General features: G+C 40.6%; 1 protein-coding gene across 1 annotated transcript in view; it reads right to left on the bottom strand.

The window, feature by feature from the left end:
- LOC101173608 (zinc finger protein 827) overlaps positions 1 to 22,301 on the bottom strand; it is a 70,533-nt gene that overhangs the window by 30,128 nt on the left and 18,104 nt on the right. Inside the window, exons 2-5 of the mRNA XM_023957617.2 lie at positions 14,135 to 15,406; positions 12,042 to 12,214; positions 10,734 to 11,223; positions 1,845 to 2,114 (exon numbers count right to left, since the gene is read on the bottom strand). Of these exons, the coding sequence (XP_023813385.2) occupies positions 1,845 to 2,114; positions 10,734 to 11,223; positions 12,042 to 12,214; positions 14,135 to 15,406 (2,205 nt within the window). The remainder of the gene's footprint in view (positions 1 to 1,844; positions 2,115 to 10,733; positions 11,224 to 12,041; positions 12,215 to 14,134; positions 15,407 to 22,301) is intronic.

Genomic DNA, 22,301 nt, shown 5'->3' with positions numbered 1-22,301 from the left:
TGCTTTTCAGTTTCAGTTTGCTGTGTTTCCATATTATAAAATGAACAATGACACTGACTAAAATGCAACAAAAAAAAATCAACAATAAACAATAAATTTAAACTCTTTCTTTTCCCCATACAAGAACTCTAACTGTGGCTAACCTTTAACAGAGGACTTTGAAAGGTTATAGTGTTGTGCCCTTGAACCTCATGACTGTAATCACACATGACTATAACGGCTTTGACCTTTCCTGCTTCTCCCCGCCCCTCCCCCCTCCCTATTGCCCCCCACCCCTCCCTTCTAGGGTCATTTCAGGGTCCAGGCTCTTGTCAAGGCTGTCACTCCAGACAGCCCTCTCAATCCAACGCCCCCATTGTTGCCATGGCAATGGACGGCACTGCACTCAGATGAGTGTTTGAGGGGGCAGAGGGAGCTGCAGGATAAGTGAACGCTGCAGCATCTTTCCCAAACCTGGGTCAAACCAGCAGAGCTAATGTAAGTAATAGGAGGGGGTAAATACTCGCCATGCTGCTTTAGCACCAAAAAAACTGGCACAAAGGAAAAAAAAAAAAACAAGTGGGGGGGATTGATGGAGCAAAAAAGCAGAGCATGAAAAACCACAGACATGATTAAAAAAAACAGGGTTTCATGTTTTCCTCAGCATTCTATCAATATCACCCCCTATCCTCATAAGTTAGTGTTTTGCATTAGGAATATATGTCTCTTCTACCTTTCTCAAACACACACACACACACACAAGTGCACACTCACAGAGAAAAATGTGACCTGGGGGCAGGCAGCGGAGCAGCACACGTGTACTACCACAGAGCTACCAGCCAGCATGAGTCACTGTGAACACCAGTCCACCCAGAGAGAACAATAGCAAACGGTGTGTGAGGTGTCTGTCAAGCATGCTCATGCTGGCACAGGATGAAGAGCCATAGACGGAGCACCGCCCCACTGCACCAATATCAGATTGCCATTTGCGTTGAGTTTTTCAGTGCCGCGGATGCACATTCGCCCCAAACCTACAACAAAATGCATTTTAATAACGCAGTTGTAGCATATAGCGCCGACACAAAAACAGGTGTCTAATTCATCCTTATTTGTCAAATAAGTAGTCCTACTAGCCAGCTGTCACAGCCATGATTTATTTTTGAAAATGAAGTACTATGGCATTGATGTTAACAATTCTATAAAGAGAGAAAAAGCACATTAGTGTACTCTGACACATACTGTACTTCAGCCTTTTTCATTCTTGACTACATGAAACATGCTCTCCAGCAGCCCACGGTGGATAAACACATGACACACTTGAACTTAACCTGGTGTTTCAATGTTGAATGTGATTTTTTTTTTAAATAATAAAAAACTAGGCTAAGCATTTACTTCACTGTTAAATTTCGCTAATACGTCAAGCTGATTCTATAAACTGTTGTATTTTAGACCATCTGCCACAGAATGTGTACGTTAAATCTGAATTGAAAAACACAATCAAACACAATACAGAAAAGGCCATGGGTTAACCCTCTCTGCAAGAAACTGGAAAGAAAAAAAATGACAGGAAAACCCTGAGTGTCTAAGGTTATTGTTTGGCAATGTAGAGCAAAATGGAAAAGCTGCAGTTTACCTAACAGTAAACTGTAAAGTAAATATTTCTGCAATTCAGAATACTTTAAGTCTTCCACTTAAATATACAAATGTACAATTCTTCTGTTGTATTTCTGAGAAAAGCCATCTCCCACATTTGAAGAGCTTTCTCTATAAATAGAAAAATTACAAATTTAGCAACGAAAGTCAGAATATTTTTCCAAGCCCATTTTTTTCCATTGCACAAAACATAGATAAATGTAAACCATTACCTGAAAGCTTTATTAGGAGCTCAGAAGCCACCTTCACGTTGATATCCTGGCTAAGCAAGCTATTTTTAGCGATGGGGCTTCCTTCTCTTGTTTTCAGCGACCCTGGCCGCTCTGTGGCTGCTGCAGCCCCGTCCTGGCAGAAGGAAGCAGGAAAGCTCGGTTGAGCCTGGTTGTGAGACCGTGAGGATGGTCTCGGACTTGGTGCCTCCTCAGCTTTTGGTTCTTCCTTCAGATGGAATGGAGACTGGAGTGTTTCCCTCTGGTTAGCTGCTGCAGGAACACAGAAAAAATAGTAGAATATTAAAGACCAACCTTTGGACATACGCTATATTACAAAAAGTATTCGCTCACTCATCCAAATGATCAGAATCAGTGTTCCTAATCACTTGGCCTGGTCACAGGTGTATAAACTCAAGCACACAGGCACAAACATTTGTGAAAGAATGGGCCGCTCTCAGGAGCTCAGTGAATTCCAGCGTGGAACTGTCAAAGGATGCAACCTGTGCAACAAATCCAGTCGTGAAACTTCCTCGCTCCTAACTAAATTGTCAGCAACTCAGCCATGAAGTGGTAGGCCACTTAAAATGACGGAGAGGGGTCAGTGGATGCTGAAGTGTTTAGTGCAAAGACATCGCTGACTTTCTGCACAGTCAATCGCTACAGAGCTCCAAACTTCATGTGACCTTCAGATTAGCCCAAGAACAGAACGCAGAGAGCTTCATGGAATGGGTTTCCACGGCCAAGCCTTCACCACCAAAATTCACACTCTGCATAATGCAGTCTGAAATGTTCTCCTGGGAACCTCCAAACCCAGACTTGTCCATCAGATTGTCGGATGGAAAATCAGAATCAGAATCCTTTTATTGTCATATGCACAGCTTTTACACTGACATTCCAAATTTGTTCCAGTACAACCCGGCAAGATCAGACATACAACAATACACACATACAGTTCAGAGTTGACTGAGGCGCAGCAGGAGGATAACTGTACAGTTAACTTTATTAAATGTACAGATAACGGTACAAAGCATGAGGAGAACTGTACATTTTAGACTGCATTGTGCAGAGTGTGAATTTTAGTGGTGAAGGAATTATGGTGTGGGGTTGTTCTTGGGCTTAGCCCCTTTGTTCCAGTGAAAAGAACTTTGAATACTTCAGGATACCAAAATATTTTGGACAATTCCATGCTCCCAACCTTGTGGGAACGGTCTGGAGTGGGCCTTTCCTCTCCCAACATGACTGTGAACCAGTGCACAAAGCAAGGTTCAATATCGTCACATTTGCTGCACCGGTATTGTTAGCTTGGGAGTGTGAAGAGCTGTAAGCTAGCAGGAGATTATGTAAACAGAGAGCTCTTAGGGACCAAATACTTTTTTTTTTTTTTTTCCAACTTGTCCTGTCCAACATCTGGGCAGACAGATGAGAACTGAGGGGCTCTTGTGTTGGACATATTTTACTTTAACAAGAGGGGTTATGAATCTTCAGACAAACCAAAGGTATGTCTGAAGAAACCCCTTTTGTAATTGAGGCCAAACTTTATTAATTTCAATCATGTTTGAAAATCTTTGGTGTAGGACCGGACGGAAAAGGAAAGAAGGGAAGAAGAGAGAGGGATGTTAGAGAGGGGGGGTGATAGTGAGGGGGGGGGGGGGGGTAAGACCATGAAGCAGCATAGAGCAGACAGGTTTACTGGTTGTTTATCATTACGGTAAGGTTCAAATGTAGGACCAAATACATTTCTAATAAATTGAACTTCTCAAAAATTTCAATTAAAATTTCTGTTCTGTAGAAAATGTGTCCAGGAAAATGACACAGGTTTTGTGATTTTGGCCTTAAAATGCCCTAACCATAAACAAAAGACCACATGAAACGCTTTTGAAATAGATCAAGCGATGATCGGAGTGGGACTTTAAGGATGAGCAAATTAAAACCAAATATGTCCAAATATGGCTTGCTATGTCAGTGAAAGGCGCAAAAAAATGTCCCAAAAAGACTGTTGAAACAATGAAACTCTATGCACAACATCCATTTTCAATGGAAGAAATACAGTGTTGATTATAATCAAAATGTGAATCGAAGACCAAACCTACTCATGCTAAAACTGCTTATTAAATTGAAAACCGACAAATTATAGGATTTCTAAGTTTTGCTGGTAAAATGGAGCACTTCCATGGGAATTTCTTTATCAGTCCACTGCATGCTAATTTACCCACTGAGGCCTAATACAGCATATGACGCGATTTAAACATGACAATATGAAATCATTTGTTTTAGAGCAACATCAATCATCAGTAACTCTTATCTGGCATCTCTGTGGTTTTTAGGTAAGAATATGATTTAAAAAAGTAAATCAGGGGCTTTGCTCAAAAGTCATCTTCAGAAAAAAAATGTAAATTAGTGGCACATCAATAAAATAAAATGAATGAAGAAAGTGGGCCACATGCAATTCGCCTTGGATGAATAATTAATTAGACATACCGGATCTTCCAATAGTGGCCAAGAAAAGAACAGCAGGGCAAGAGCTTCTTGTGTTTATCAGAATATTTCTTATGTTTTTTCTAGCTGTTCTACAAGAAAGGAATTGGGGTTTAGCTTACATTGGTGAGTGTTTTTAAGAATTATTTTTAAAAATGAACAAAAATGTATAAATATAATCTTAAAATTAATCATCACTTCTGCACATGATGAGATCTATTTGTGACACAGGAAGCATAACGAGGTTTACTACTTCACACCAACATTACATATTTTTTGACAATGTCGTTTTTATCTTTTTTTATGGGGGGGGGGGTTCTTCACTTCCAAATTAATCATCTAAAAACATATTTATGTAAGGATAATATGTGCATATAAGTAGATTGTATGAACAAAGCAAATTCTTAATTCTTTTTTTTTTCATTGGAAAACACATTTTGGAATGTCTTAACAGGTTTGACATTTCATATTTATCAGATTTCATTTTATTTTAAAAACATCCTAAACCATTTTTTATGTAAATATTGAACAGTTTTTTTTTAAGTAATCTATCACCTGGCCCTGTTTCAATAGTTGTTAAATATTTGTATCTATGTTTAGAAATTGCTTTTTAATAGGATTTTACTTCATTTTAGTACTATTATTAATAAATACTATATAGTTAGCATTTACTATTTTTTTCTTTTTAAAAGTTTATTTCACTATTCTTTTTCCTTAAATAATTTTTTTTGCACAAAACAGCAGTTTTTTTCATTTTTCTTACCTCCAACCGGTTTCATAATTTTTCATTACTTCCCTGTGATATGTGATATGTTTGTTTGCAATAATAGAAAAGTGTGGAGGTTTATGAGCTTTTTTGTTTTTATTTTTGAACAATATACGAAATTTGTTACTTGACAGATTTGACAAAGATTTGACCCTTAGATTTCAAACAGGCATAAGACTCCTAATAGAAAATCTGTGCTTCCTGACGGCCACAAAGTGTGCATTTAGATGAGCACATGAGGCCCAGCCAGCACACAAACAGGCATGTATAGAAGCATGAGGCAGGCCATCACTCTTGTTGAGCAGACTGCTGTCCAGTCTTCTCTGGCCCCAGCAGAGAACTGCTCTGCTCCTTACCCTACCATGACACCTAACATCTCTAACCACCACAGGCCTGCTGCCCCCTGCCCGCCCCATCAATCTCCACTGCTTCTGCTCCTTTTGATTAATGATGATCTGTGCCCCCCCCCCAAAAAAAACCCTGCAGTATAGTGGATAGAGGGCACTGAAAGGGGACAGGTTCTGGAGTTCTGACCCCCTAAAAGATGCCATGTTTGTGCGCCATCCCATCAAGGTGAAGGCGCTACTAAATGGGGCGAAAGGAAGACAATGTTTAGCAAGGGAGAGGACAGGAAGCTAAGGTGGAGGGAACGGAGGGCTAGTGACCTTCAAGTTCTGGGGCAGTTGCGCAGGGTCGAACACAGCACCAGCTGGAAATGTCACGCTGTCTGATGTCAGCGGGTAAGCTAAGTATAACCTGGTCAGCACCTGGAAGGACGTCCTCTAATTAGAAGCATGTTGGGCCATGTTGGATCAGACAGGGACACCGCACTTGGTCAGGGCCTCGGAAATACACGTCTACATGCACATAGAACCAAGAGGGCACACAAATTGTTGTTTCTTTCTTTACTTGTGCTGCAAGTGAAACAGTACGCATACTTGAAAATTCTCACTGAGCTGCTGATAAGCTGCTAACAGAGACACGCTCGACGTTTCTCAATTTCTTCCTCTGCCCATCGCCCGTCTCCTTCGGTGGCCAAGATTTTCTTTTGACATTCTGGTGGCTCAAGAACAATCCCAGAGAACAACACTAACTTTACACATTGGCCTTTTGTCTGTCAAAGTTTCACAGTCACAGTAGCATTGTGTCCCTGGCAGATCGTGTTGTGACTTGAGCACAGATCTGCAGCGGTGATGGGCATCTCTGGGTGACTGAGCTTCTGTTGTGTTAGCTTCCTGGCAGTGCGGTTATGTGCTAACCAAACTCTCTGTGCATGATTCGGCGAGGCTGCTCCGACATCGCGGCGAGCGACGCTATCAGTTTGTCTCCATGTTATCACACCCTTCTGACACCTGCCACCGGCGCCACTTTCATCGCCATACTGTTGCTTGTTTCTCTCTCCTTCGCTGCTCTTTTCTCTTGCGCCTCATCCGTCTCACTGCCAGGCGCTTGTCCACTCCACCTCACCTCTAGCTCTGCGGCCAGGGCTGCCGTCAAATAACTTCATTAGCTTTCCACCTCTGTCACGCCAGCCTGCTCCCCCTCTGACAATTGGCTGCCGTTCTCAGAGAGAAGAAGAGGGAAAAAAACACAGGGCTTCATGGGGAAGGTTGAGAACCAACAATAGCTGACAGTGTGCTACACACTGGACAGTGATACTGATGGCTGCAGTGGGGATGTATGGACCAGAGGTCACTCACAAAAGGCTTGCCTGTGTCCGCTCATGCTGAGCTGGGAAGCAAAGGACATATCACATTCAATCTCGGTGTTTACAGATAAAAATCTTTGGACCAAACCAGGCTTGAAAAAGACTTTACCATAATGTTACTTTTTGAGAAGTTTCGTGATTACATTTGCCTTTAACAGATCAAAAATATGTTTTCAGGGCACAAAGAAATGCGAAAAACAATGACATTTAAAAAATATACTTGTGTTCTTTTGCCTACAACATTGAAATTCCAGTTTCCCTTCACGCTCATAAATCAAAGTGCTTCATGAAAGATATTCTCCCAGGAAGAACGATAAATAAGACAACTGCAGAAACATCGTGACAGACGCAACACCTCCCACAATCCTCTGCATGCCAATTATTCACACCCAGTTGGGGTCAAGCTCCCTGTGCCTGTGTCACAGCAGCAGGGGTGGGGGTGGCGTTTGGGGGGGGTGCAATGCCCAGTGTCATTATTAACTCAGGGTTGGCTGGGCACAGGGCAGGGTCTGTGCATATAAAAGAGCCTCGGTGGCTTTCATCTCTCAATCAAAACGTGGATTGCTGACGGTTGTGTCGGTTTACGAGGATAAAAAAACAGCCCATAGAGTATCCGTCTAGCACTCGATAGAAACCAGAGCAGCTCCTAAAAATGATAGGCTTATTATGTCAGAGGTCAGGAAGAGTTCACCGTTTTCCAAATGTCTGGGGAACTCAACGCAGCCCCTTTTTGGTGTCTTGCTCTGTCTCACTCAGCTGCTGTCGCTGTTTTTTGTTTTGTTTCAAATTCCCATTGGAGCTTTTGACCCAACTCCCCACCTAGCAGCACTGAAGCAGCAGAGGGAAAGCAGGAGCGATGAGATGTTCATGTACAATCTCAATTTGGGTTTGACTCTACAGGTCCTGGGAGGAACTTCATCCCCTCTGCCTCCCTCATGCTTCATACCATTATCGGTGTCCACTATTCACTACTTACACCCTTTTTCTGTGACTCCACACCCCCAACCAAAAGAAAAGTTTGTGATCAAAGCACCCCTATTCATAAGAGGCTGTAGTCATGTAGTCATGCATTCCAACTCAACATCATCCCCTGTCTTTTTCTAATGTTCTTCCTTCCTCTTGAGCGATGTCCTGACTAAGATGTCCACCACTTCACACCGGACCTGGAAGTAGCCGTCGCGGCTCCTCTGGGAGTTGCCTGTGCTCGATTGTGCAGTCTGAGAGAGAAGTGTGACTGGCACTCAGAGGGCATCCATGTGGAGCCAGAACGTGCGAGAATGTGAGGGAGTTAACTAAGCCGGCCCAGTCCCCGCGCATCTTGGCAGGGTCACGGGATGGCGCTCAGGGCGCTAATCATTTCAAATTACGAATTCCTTTTTAATTATGAATTATGCATAAATTTTTAATTAATCTAATGTTGCCAGGATTCCCCCCCCTACTTCCATCCTTGCTCAAGATTTCAATCTAATTACACAGCATTAAGTGGGAGAGTGGCAGTTGTAGCCTCGACCCTGGCGCTTGACCTCGATCAACCTTTTTCCATCAATCTTGCCACTATCTTCAAGCTCATCCTTTCATGAATTGCAACATTGTAAGAAGCATCTAAACATGGTAAGACCTGGCATACCTGACAACAGCATATTTGCAAAGCGTATTTATTTAACGCGTTAAAAGGCAAGATAATTTGAGGATATAACACATGACCTCTTCTGCAAATTCACTTTTCATAAGTGAAGAAGTTTTGTAAAAACGATCTTGTTTTTATACTTTAAAAATAAAGCTTTAATTCTATTTGTTTATCCAAAGACTTTCTGTTTATATCCCCCCCTCCCATAGCATCTCCAGGAATAAGATTTGCTCCCAATTGTCAGGAAGAATAACCCCTCCAAACTGATGATGGGATTTGTTGGCAGCGGGAAAATGTCTAGAGGTTATGCGTTGTCAGGTCCCAAACAAGCAACAGAATGTGGATGGAGAAAGCAATTCCTTCAACTATTGCTGAAGTGCCCCTGAGCAAATCATTTAAACTCCAACTGTTTCAGAAGAGATAATCAGAGGCTGACAGCAGAGAAGGGGGAAAACCGGCAGCTATCATGAGCCGTTTAGAAACAGTGTAAACAATTAAAAAAAATAATAATCCAACATTCAATTACTACCCTGAAGTTGTAGGACAGCAGCAAAACAGATGGAGGTGACAGCTTTTTAAAGAGTTAACTTTAATCTACCCCTTCCTCCCATCTTGTTTTCCCATTCAGTGAAAAAAATAAAAAAAATATCCATATATTACAGTGCAGCTGCTGTTTTGAACATTATCAGCAACATCTTTCTTATAATTCAGGAGTGAGATTGAGTTGTAACAGCATTATCTACTGAAAGAAAGCATGAGGGCAAAGGCTCTCTTTTTGGTCTTCATGGTTGCACACAAAAGAAAAATCAGTGTTCTACAAATATAGGATTTGCATAACGCAAATCAAACGAGTTTATCATGAAACAGCAGGGAATTGAAAATATGCTTTGAAGATAAGAAAGATATTTTTAAAAAAAAAAAGTTGTTAGAGCTCTATTTTAAGGCTCTTCTTGTCATTGTCCTCAAAGATTAATGGCACGGTGCTGACAAAGTAAATTATATGAACATGTGTACACTGTAGTTTACGTTAGATGATAAAAGGCAGACTTTTTTAAGCTACTTTACATACAGTAGATAATGTACACACTGTACTATTTTGTATTTAACTTACTGCAACACATTTGCACATACATAAATTTGTACACAAATTATGCCATAATCTAAAAGGCTTTTGCATTTGTATTCGTTTGTGGGTTAATTGGTCGCACATGCAAACATTTTTACATGAGAAACAATGGAAACTATTGCGGCTGTATCTTTTGATAAGCGCTGACTAAATTATGCAAATGTTCTTTGCAATCAGCTTGTAAGAAAACATTTCTATCGAGCTTAACATCATGACAGAAGAAAGACGCCATAGAACTGTTGTGGTCGTTCTGGGCTCAGTGCTACCCTCCATGAACTGAGCTTCAGCAAGAGAGTGTGTCAACCGCTAAAGGTGAACATAACAATCGGATGATTATAATCATCCTAATGAATGGAAGTACTTGAAAAGGTACACACATTAATAGGGCAACAGTAACTAAAGGTGAGACAAATGAGTTATGTAAGAGATTGAGATTATTTTCCCTCAAAAGCAAAGAAGAAAACTTTTAACAGATCCCTGGTTGTGTTTCTTCGCTGGAAATCATGAGGCGCTTCTGAAGTAATTATAGTTTGGGAAAAATCCATGACCCACTTCTTTATCATCCCCATGGGAAATATTTGGAAGCAGGTTTTGACCGAGCCCATGCAGAAACAAAAGGCACGTGCAACATTTTGTTCAGATCAAAAACAGTTAGGCAGCTATGTGTTAGATAGAATGTGGTGCAGTTTATACTCTTTATTTAACTCATATTTACTGTTTGAGTACATTATTGTTGAGTGCAGAACATTTCAGAATAACCACATCAGCAAGACTGTATTCTCAACAGTAAAAATGTTAAAATAATTCTAATAAAAATGCAATTCATAAGAGAACTATGTTAAATTAACTACAGATTATTAAGAGGTTTTGTTTATTTGTTTTTTATGTATTAAAATGTCATTTGTCTGTACAAGCAATTGAAATGTTCTGTTCTATTTTTAGTCATCACTTTTCTCTTAGTACTTTAGTACTGAAATCTCTTCCAGGTCTTTTAACTGAAAAATATTTGTGGTCTCTCTTTAGTTTTTCCTAAGTAATACAAAACATTTTCATTTATTCTTATTTGCTCTGCTAAACCTTGGAGTTATAGGTTTAAACTTGCATTATGGTAAGTAAAACAAAAAAATGGAAAAAAGAAATCAAAAGCACTGAAAATATTTCACTTGTATAAAAAATCTTTTTTTTACCTGATAGCTTCATAAGCAGGTCAGTGGCTGTTTTGGTAGTGATGTCGGGGCTGAAGAGAGAAGCCGCGGTTGGACCACTCGGACTTGATCTGACACCAACTCCAACCCCGGGTATGTCCAGAGAGTTAGCACTGCTGCTGGGACGGTCCCTGCACATGCTAAAGGGGGACAGCACGGACAGGTCTCGTTCCTGCGGCTCCTCCTTGATATGGACGTGATTGCCAGAGGCCTCGACGGGAGAGGACGTTGCCTGCTGGATGTCCGAGGTCAGGGGTGACACTTGCGTCGCTCTTGGGTCTGTGGAACCACTGTCACCCAACAGGGAGCCCTCGCCCTCAGTGTCGGTGGTAAGCTCCTCTTTCACCTTGACGTCCGTGCGGGGGAAGTGCTGGTGGCACCGCATATGAAGCTTGAGGCTGAAGTGTCGGGAGGAGGTAAAGGGACAAAGTTCACATTGAAATGTCTCGCCCCGGTCCTGGTGCTGATGTACCTGCAATGAAAGCACAGGTTTAAGAGTTAAAAATGAAGTGTTTGCAACCATATTACAGCAGCTATAGTGGAACTCCAGTACAACTTTAAAGCTGCGTGGGGTGTGGCGCATCGGCCTGGCACCAGCACATTTTGGGCATCGCGATGCGATTTGGGCATTATGGCGCTTCCAGATTTCAAATATCTGAACTTTGGCAAAGAATACGCATCGCGCCAACAAATCAGGGACTCAGCTTTGGCCCGTGACATGTTGATGACATATCGATTTTTTCTGTTGCGACAATAATAAAAAGGGCACTCTAATTCTATTCTATTTTTTCTTTTGTCCACCTCTGACTAAAACGGGACAGCATGTCATCAAACTGGGTCACAGAGAGATGGAAGTACCACTCAAAGCGGCAGTCATTCAGACGCAGCTCCTGCAGTAGATGGTGAAGCTCACCTTACTGAGAGAGTCTCTGAGGGATCTCATGAACCCAGACATGGAGATGTAGTATCTGATGCTTTTGTAGAGCTCTTCAAAATACCGTAAATAAACCTGATCACTCAACATCATCTGTGTGTTCCATGCGTTGTCAAGGAGAAATACAATCAATGCTTCCATGTAACAATGAGGCAAAAACACTTAGCAGTAGCTCCTCCCACACGTGTCTGGATCATCATCATCTTTATGAACACATTTTTTATCAAGCTTTGAGCATGGAATTTGATGAGAGGCATCCAACATGAATTTGACAATGCAAATTATTTTTGGTGTGCACGCAGCATAAGCCTCAGGAAGTTATTTGGATCAAATTTAAAGAAGTCAAAGTGTCAAACCTTCATGTGAGACTTGAGATTGTCTTTGCGAGCACAACGGAAGGGACACAGTGGACACTGATGGCTTTTCAAGCCTGTGTGAATGACCATATGTCTCTTCCAGTAGCTCTTGCGTTTGATGACCAGTCCGCACACCGGACACTGGAATGGCTTCCCACCATCCTCAGGAGAGCCTTGAGGGAACCAAAGAACACTGTTAAACATTAACAAAGACATTCTGTAAGTTTTCAGAACAAGTTTTCCAGAAATACATCTGTACCATTAAAAAAAGAAAAACATCCTTTACACATAAACTAAACCTTAGTTAAGAAAGATAGATGATCACAATGAAACCTATGAAAGAAAATGCCACCTTAACCAGTAGAAAAGTAAATGAAAGAACTCAGGCATGTTTTAGTATCTCGATTATTGTTGTTGGATTCATATCCGGTGTTCATTACTGTTTAATTGGTCTTATTAGAAAGAGGCATGATTGCATTACAAATTCTACAAGGGGCTGTCAGGATGGCTTCATAAGTATTCCAGTGCTGTTCCTTGAAAAACATCTGGTAATCAGTGTTTGGTAAAATTACTGTGCTCAGCCATTCATTGACCTGAGGTGTAAAACCTCGAAACTGCCTATTTGCAACAATAAACCGCCATCTGCGGCCCAACCTCTCCAAGCCTAGCAGAGATGCAGAAAGGACTTGCCTACTCCAAGTTAAGGTGTGTAAAGCAAAAATAAAAACGGTTTCTGCAAGTTTCTAACATTTCGTCAAAAACCCCAGTTAGTTTTTTCTTTTTTTTCTTTTACAAGCACGTCATAAAAAAAAGGAAGCTATAAATATGCAAAGTGCAGAATATGGTATATGACACTTTTATATTCTAACTAGAGGCATGACAATAAAACAGGACATGGTAGTCAATAATCAAGGTCAGATTTTTCAGTCTGGCAACCAAACAACTACCTGCATTTTTACAGCGTTGCTCGACCTTGACTGCACGCTGGGCTACAGCAGACCCCCCTCTTTAGCATGCAGATCACAGAATATTACATCGACTGCCTCATCTGTCTGAAGTCAATTTGATCCAGCCATTTTAGGTTTGGCGGGGTTGCGACACAATCCCTCAAAAGAGCACATCAATCTCTTGGAAAGCATTTTAGTTATGCCTTACACATGCTCAGTAAGAGTAAAGCCGTGTCCCTGTGATACAATGAAATCTTTTGTGTTTACCTTTGTTGTGGTTACATGTTCACATATCTGCACATCCTTGTATTTTGTGCTGCATGGCCATTTGCAAGTAAAACAGTGAGACGGAGAAACAGACTAAAAAATGGAAAAGTGTGCGAGGACGCATCTGTCTCCAGTCAGTGGAAACTATGATGTGTTTGGCCTTAAGTCTATTGTGCTGATCAGTGCAGAGGGCTCTGTTTAGGGGGGCTGAAGCCAGGAGGAGGCTACTGAGATGGATATGGACTCCAGGGCTCCCCGCTGTGCTGTGCACACACTGACGGCCCCTTTTTGGCAGCGCTCACATCTGAGCACAAACGAGATGGTTTGGGAAGGCAGTGAGGTCTCAGTCGGAACCCCCCGTTGAGCCCACAGACCATTTCCCAGACTAGAAGGCCAGCCAGGGCTGTTTTCTCTCGGTTATGCTCTCTGCTCGACTGACAGTTAAGCCGAAGCTGCACAACTTGCTACTTCAGCGCCAGTGAGGTGAAAACAAAACTATTACAAAACTGGAGAAAACATGTCATGGAAGTTCAGAGTTGTTTTTCTGATGCCAATACTGTGAGAAGTAATGCAAAAATGTATATTTTTTTATTGTAGTCACGTGCAATTGATTCTAATTATTAAATTGCTTGTTAAATAATTCAGTATACCATTTTCTCATCTTTCCAAATGAACATAAGCTCAATTTAATTGCTACCCTTTGAGCCAGAGCTGTTCAACAATGTCCTTTACAACTGCATGCTAACTGCCCCAATGCACTAACGCCATGCCAGGTGGTTATCATTGCAGGTGCAACCATTTTCTAATAAATAATGAACAGTCATTTGACAATAATGAGAGATATGCATATAACATTTCTGTAAAATGCATTTAGATCACCTGCTTGGTTGTTGGGTTTGCCCCTGCCCTTTGGAGTGGACGGCAGCAGCAACTCTAGATTCTGGTTGGGTGTAGATGGCGTCGGTGCTTTCCGGTTCATATCCAGCAGGGGCTTTGCATCCTCTTGGAGGACCCCCGCAGCTGCCAGGGGGGAACCTTCTTTCTTTTCTGCCAGCAGGTTTCCCGCTGCCCTTGCTGCCACCTCCTTGAGCAAGGCAGCAGAGGACGTCATTGACACAAGCGAAAGAAAGGAATTTGCTGAGGCCTGGTGGTCAGAGGCAGCACTGGCTGTTGATGAAGCTTGGCTCCTCTCACTGACTTTCTTGGAAAGTGCAGCCAGGGTAGAGCTAGCTGACTGTGGGCTAAACGGAGAGTTGAAGGCATCAAAGCGCACCATATCGTCTCCTCGACTACCCCCGCCCAAGGTGGGCACTGCAGATGAGGCAGAGGTGGAGGAGGAAGATGTTGTCGAAGACGAAGCAACAGCATTCTTGTCTTGAAGCACAGCATTGGCTGCTGCTTTTAACTTTTGGATTGCAGAATCTGGAGACAGGCTGGAGCCGCAGGGGTTGGAGCAAGTGGCTGGAGGCCACTTATCTGTCACACCTGCCCACACAAAGCCACTGCCATTGCTGGGGGTGACTGAGTTAAATGGGTCAAGGGGCTCCTGCTTAATGTTTGTGACTGAGGGTGCCAAGGAGGCTGGTGAGGCAGAACCACTATTGTTATTATTGGCCAGTTTTCGGGCAAGAGCACTTAGCTGTTGGGCATGATGAGATGATGGGGAGAGGGTCAAAGATGGTGCTAATGCAATTGGGGGGGATTCTCCCCCTGCACTTCCTCTAGATGATCGACCAAGGACTTCGCCAGTATCAAGTTTGAGAGACCCAGCCTCTAGGAGGCGGCGCAGATTGCTACTAAGAGGTTTCCCAAGAGCTCGGGAGGCTGCCTCACCATAAAGTGATGATACCACTGAAGAGAGTGTGTCTTGGGCCGAGAATGCACCCCCATCCAAGCCAAGAAGTTCCAAAGAGGCACGATGAACAGGTGTGGGGCAACCCATAGAGCTTTCACCTCCACAAGTATCGTGGTCCCCAGACCCAACACTGACTTCAGCCTGCTCATCAGGAGACAGGCCCCTATGGAGAAGGAGCTCATCCTGGGTGTCTCCAAAAGATGAAGACTCTGAGCGTGTGTCGGAGGCATTCCCAAACCAGCCATCCTCTTCCTCAACACCACCATTGGGCCCACCGTCCTCATTGCCGTCCACATCTGTAAGAAACGGAATAGTCAGACCATTTAATCAAGAACAATAGTTATGAAGCAAGTCGTATGTGTGACCCAGACTTGCAAGTGTTCATTATTTTCTCTATAACCTTCCCATCCATCATTTTCAGTTGGTACCAGGTTAATGACCTAGGGACTTTGTGTGGTGCAAGATGTAGATTAAACAATTGTGTATTTCTTTGAAGGGGAACTGGCTGAGCAACCTTTTTCAGTCTGAACTCATTTCCCCATTATTTTACATTTGAAGTCTAGGTTAATTCTGTGTTCTTTTTTGTTCTTTTACTGTGCAGTTTAATATACTATTTTAATTAAATTAACTATTGATTGTTGGTCCTTTTGGGACTGGAAAAGTGGTAGTCACTTAGCAGGTAACTGAGTTCTTGTATCCCACAGTTATTTAAGAGGAATCTCCATTCTGTAAAACGTGAAGGGACCCTGGGAACCCAACTTCTAAGAGACACAATATTAAGACATTGTACCATGATAGTTAAAAAAAACCAATCCTAAATGTTAAAGTTTGCATTGCACAAAAGACAACTCTGAAAATTACTGCCAGGCAAATTTTAGTACATAGTACTACAATAGTACAATGGCAGCTTTTCATATGGCACATACAAAATATTTTGTTTAATTTCATTTTCTGTCCGTTTTTAACTACTTTTTCCCACCATTGGTCTGGAAGAGCCTAGTAAAGAGGTTACCATGACAACGGGTCCTTCTGGGAGGCTAGACAGCAAAGATTAGGGTAATGGAGGTTACAGAACTAGATTAATATTCATGAGTCTGCAGATACCACCAGGGAGCCAATAAGGATAGGGTTAAGGTCACCAAGGGTCATTAATATACACTTCATGTATCAATATTCATAAGCTAAACATTACAGCTTGCCAGACAAGGGCGAACAAAGAAAAGTGAATATTCCAGATATGTATTAACAAACCTTTCCAAAGAATGTAAGTGTATAGCACCAAGCCTGGGTGAAATAATGTCAAAACTGACATTATTTCTATTTTAGTGTACACAACCCTACCAACCATCTAATCCAAAAGAACTGGCAGAAAATTGTCAGACCAAGAAATCATGTAGTACAAAAATGGAGAGAAAATGAAGAAATAAATTAAAACATCACTGAAACAAACATACACACTCTGAAAAAAGATCTTTACCTTGATGGCCCTGACCTCAGCTAGACCTGTTCCATTTGATCTCTTTTAATAGGCAAACTAAGAAAGGGTTGCCAAGCAACCTGTTAGGTTTTTTATAAATTGGCTGACATCTGGCCAACAAAATCATAACCCAAAATGATTGATATCATATAGGGATTACACTTACATGTCATTGTTTAGCAGATTTATGCTTCTTACTTAAGCGTAAGAGGTAGTAATAAGATGTATAAATAACATAAAAACAAGTGATATAGATTATACTAAGGGATCATTAAAGTCGAGGGTCTCATTACAGTTTTCTCATAATGCCGGAAGTCTCTATTATTTACCTATTATACAACTTCGTAACAAAATTAAATAACAATTTGCAAGTAAAAAATTGTCCAATGCATTAAAAATAGATTAATTGCAAAAGCATAAAGGCAGAACAATTACATTAAGTGTCAGAGTTTTTTAACTTGAGACGTGGACTCACATCTTTTAGTAATGAACGAGTCAAAATAATTTTTTTTTTGCTTTGTAGTGGCATCTAAAATATTAACATCATAATTCCAAATGTTTAACGCTTTCTAAATCCCCTAATCATCCCCTTAATATTAATATTACAGATCAATTTAAACTGATGGGAACATTTTGGCAAATCTTTCCTTACACTATTGTTATCCGCATTAAAGAAAACACCAAAATGCACTCAATGAGAACCAAGTTTCTCATGATCCTTGAAGCCATTTTTCCTCTTGAATAAATGTTTTAAGGTTAATAAGAATAAAACAAAAGAAGAAAGAGCTGGTGAGTCACACAGGGAAAAAAATTGACCTATTTTCATATGACACGTGAAAAGCAACGAGAGCCACTAATGGCTATAATGTGGTTAGAAGGAAATCACTAGATTGCTGACCCAAGGTTTCAGCTTTAACACTGAACTTTCTACAAGATTCCCTCATACCTAACAGGTAAAACAGTGAATAGGGCTAAAACTCAAGGCTACATGATGAGTGCAGATTCTCAAAGATGAACACTTTCACGTCTTTAATGTCAAAGTGAACCGCCTCTACAGACAAAATTACAGTTTCCAAGGTTTTGTACTGCCACCTAACCCCACCAAAAAAGGTTTATTTGATCTCAAAACTGCTGTTATTTGCACTTCAATTTCGGGAATATGTGCAGTTGCATGTAGAACAGACTTAACTGATGTCTTTCCACTATTCTTTCAACTGAACTGTCATTGTCACAAGTCAGCTGCTTTGCCTCTGGATACAGTTGTTAGATGTATTGAAAGAACTCCTAAACCTGAGTCGAGACAAAGTTTCAGGCTTGTGCAGCATCCATCTGCTACTTAAAAGAGAACGTTTAATGGTGTAATGGCAGGGATGACTTGCATGTTGAGACAAACAGCTGCAGGGTGCTCAGTGGTCTGGATACATTATCACTCACACACACATTATTTTATTCCACCAGCAGATGGGTCTTCTTCTATGCTAGAGAAAAAAAAAAATATATATATATATATATATATATATATATATATATATATATATATATATATATATATATATATATATATATATATATATATATATATATATTTTATATATATATATATATATATATATATATATATATATATGTATATACACACACACACAGACACACACACACAGGGTGAGAGATAGGGCTGCACGATATGAGGAAAACTTGCGATATGCGATATTAGAGATTAATATTGCGATAACGATATAATTTGCGGTATATAAAAAAATAGAAAAATGCCAAAAACATCATTCCCATTTCATTGCAACAGTTTAAAATTATACTCCAAATGACCCTCATCGACATAAGTGACAAACATCTAACATAATAGGCCTCCATCTGATTGGTAAACAATGGGAAGGCGTCCATCTGATTGGTCAAAGCATAAAGGGATTTATTTGATTCGTTAAAAGCATCAAGCTGCCATAAGATTGTTTTAACACATTTTGGGTTTACAATTTATTGCGATATTCGCAGTCTTTTGCGATATGCCTATTGCAGAGCTGGATATTGCGATAACGATAAATTTGCGGTATATTGTGCAGGCCTAGTGAGAGAGGTGTTTTTTTTTAAATAAAAATACTACAAGTACTAATAAGTCATATTTCAGACAAGCCCCAACATGGATGAAAACCGATACCATGTTTTTTGTTTTGACAAAAAGTGAAACAATAACGTAGTTTGTATGTTGTGTACTTAATCTATCTCTTAATTATCTTTTGGAGTAACTAGGATGGATAGGATCAAGTATCACAACATCAGAGGGACAGCTCAGGTTAGATGTTTGGAGATAAATACAGGGATGCCAGTTGAGATGATTTAAAGACATTCAGAACAGGGACAGTGATTTTGGTGGTAAAAGGACACTGAGGTTGGAGCTAATAGGAAAGAGCCCTAAAGGAAGACCAAACAAAGGTGAAGATGAGGGTAGTCGGAGTAAGTGAGGAGGATGCAAAGGATAGGGTTGGATGGAGGCGGATGATTGGCTGTGGTGACCCCTTTAGCAAGCAGGTATAAAAGAAGATCTGTATCTTAGTTTAAAAGAATAGAAGGCACTAAGAAACTGCAGTCTACAAATAAATCATTAAGCAGTACAAACGTTCATGCTGAACTTGACAAAAGTGCTACTCTTTTTTTTTAGGTCAGTTGGATTTAAATGTATTATGCATATACATGTATAAACATAAACTTAGCATCAGGATTTACACAAATCCAAACTTTTCACATAAAATATAATTCTGTAAAAGAAATGACAAAGCTTAAAGAAGCAATTTGAGAGGAGAAAATTGGAGCAAAGGTAGGTCATGAGGTCTCCACTACATGACTTGTGTGAGACTGCTAAAAAACACATTCAAAGCTTCTGTATTGCTTAGACAGGCTTGAAAATTGGCATGGCTGACCCCAGGCATGGAGAGAGTAAGAGACAACAAGGCAAAGGAAGGAAGGGACTGATAGAGGCAAGGCCAAGGAAAGGAGGGGTTGATTTGGCTGGGCAGACAAGAAGAAGAAGCCATTAGCCGATTAAGGTTGGATGAGGTGCATCAATACTGTACAGATGTCAAAAGGAGAGTCATGCCCATGAGCTAATATAAGAATGAGAGAGAGAGACCCAGAAATAGAGAAAGAGGTAGAGCAGGTCAGATACTCACTAAAATCACAAAGATTGCTGACCGCAAAGCCCTACAAAGTAAGACAACTTAAAATACTGCCACAACACACCCAGCCTTGAGTCATCACATTTACATCACCAAAATGATTAGCCTCTTTTTCCTGCTAAGGGCACTGAGCGCATGTGTGCATCTTTATGGGTGGGTTAAGGAGGTTCAGCGGAGGGTAAGGACAGAAGAAGGAAAGAAGTGAGTATGGAAGTAGAGAGGAAGGAGCTTTAGTAGTAATTAAGTGTCCGACTGAGCCTTACCGTGGCTTGCCAGGGCCGCGGGCTATGCTAATGAGCACACCCAGCGGTCAAGACTGCCTTATTAAGTTCTTACTGGACAATATGGTGGGAAAGATGCACCACTGGCAGAGTCTGGTCGAAGCAAATGACCAAATCTTTCAAGGGGTGAAGATAATTCCATTAATGGGATCGCTTTTGCATAATCTGATACTCGTTTTGTCCCTTTCAGATGGAATTCTCCTTTGGCGTCCAAGTACTCTCTCAGAAAGCAAAAACTGCAAATATTAAAAACATTGAGAAGCAAAATAAATCAATAAAATTTATGTGATGTTAATTTTTTTAATGCTATTACTGGTCACAAAAACAAACCTCAGACAATCAGAGTTTTTTAAATACCGTATTTTCCGGACTATAAGTCGCCCTTTTTTCATAGTTTGGCAAGGGGTGCGACTTATACTCCGCAGCGACTTATATTAGAAATAAATTGAAATAAATACATTGTTAACCCTCCTGTTATGTTCATTTGTGAGGAACAGAGATGATGTTCCTGGGTCAATTTGATGTATGAGGTATGTTAAGTGTTAAGAGTTTGTTAAGTGACTCAGAGAATCAGCAAACCTTTTTTTACAGTAAGATCTTGAAGGCTAACAACATAATATTCTATTTTCCAATGATTTCATAGATTCAGAAATGCAATAAAAATGACAACTGTTTCTACAAATACAGGATGAAAACAGAGTATTAGTTGGCCAATGATGCTTCATGAATAGAATAAATAAATAAGTTTGAGAAAGAATTACTGTGAAATTATGAGATAAACAGTCTGCAATGATTGTGTCATATAAGGTTGTGAAAGTTATTAGTTCTTGGTCACAGATTTTGTCAAATAAATTTCCTGTCAAAATGCGACTTATAGTCCAGTGCGACTTATCTGTGTTTTTTTCTACTTTAAAATGCATTTTTGGGCTGGTGCGACTTATACTCCGGTGCGACTTATAGTCCGGAAAATAAGGTAAATGTATTGGATTGGAATCTCATAAAGCGTGATAGCATTCAAAGTTTTGAAGCCCACGATCAATTAGGCAATAAGTCTGGTGGTCTGTTGTTCAGCACAAAAACCCATCATCATCAACTAGTCTAAAATGAATACCCACCAAAAGGTGTACTGATGCCGCTGGAGTTATGTTCCAAAAATCACATAGGTGATCGGTGACATTTGCAAAGTTGTCAACTTAATTTTTTTTGCAAATCTTTTAGATGTTTTTAAGCTGTAAATGTTCTGACTACACACTTTATACACTTTTCTATAGTCAGACATAATCATTTTCAAACTTTTCTTTCTCCTATAAATATTCTCATAGTTCAAATCCTTCACAGAAAAATGGAACCAATTTGGTTCAAAGAAAAATATTCATTCATCTTCTGAACCTATTTTGTCCCTTTCAGGTCTACAGGGCTGCCAGAGCCTATCCCAGCGAAGGCGAAGGCAGGGTACACCCTGGACAGTCTGACACACAGCCACATTCTCACACAGGGACAATTTAAAGCAACCAGTTAACCTATGATGCATGTTTTTAGATAGTGGGAGTGAGCTGGATTCCCCGGAGAAAATGGGAAGAAGATGCAAACACCACACAGAAAGGTCCCCCATTGCTGATTCAGGTCCCCCACCCAGGAATTAAAGTGGGGCCTTCTTGCTGTAAAGAAAGAGCGCTAACCACTGCACCACTGTACAGCCCTCAAAAAGAAGAAGAAAGAAAAAAAAACTGCTTGCAATTGAAGGTTTATGTAGATCTAGCGAGCTGGACACATTGTAAGGGACATGACATGGAAAAGATTGACTGACAACAGTCTACAGCCGGTCAGGAAGCAGAGTACAATACAGTGTAAGGGAAAAACTATAACATGCAAATTCCCCAAAAACATAGAGACTGCGAAACCTGAACACTGTACAGTTCAAATAGTTTTATTCTAGTATTTATAATTATTTTTACGAATTTCAAAGAAATAAAAACTTGTTTGAGCTTAAGTATAAAATGAAACAAATCAAATATCAAATGTGTGAAACAAATCAAATGTGTTTAGTTTCGATAACATACCATAGCTCCAACGGAAAAACAAGCGTCACCAATACGGTTCAGGGTTCATGTTAGACATTTCAGTATTTAGCTGTGTCATTTTCACAGTTCTGACTTTCTTTCTGGCCTACCTCTGTTTGTGACAAAACTACCAATCTTATGGCCACCATAGAGGGGTGAGATGATACTTTTAGAAAGGATCAGGGTTC

Source organism: Oryzias latipes (assembly GCF_053564925.1).
Source record: "Oryzias latipes strain Hd-rR chromosome 1 unlocalized genomic scaffold, Olatipes_Hd-rR_3.1 chr1_Y".
NCBI classification, from domain to species: domain Eukaryota; kingdom Metazoa; phylum Chordata; class Actinopteri; order Beloniformes; family Adrianichthyidae; genus Oryzias; species Oryzias latipes.
The sequence above is the reverse complement of the archived record's forward strand: the minus strand, read 5'-3'. Positions and strand labels throughout refer to the sequence as shown.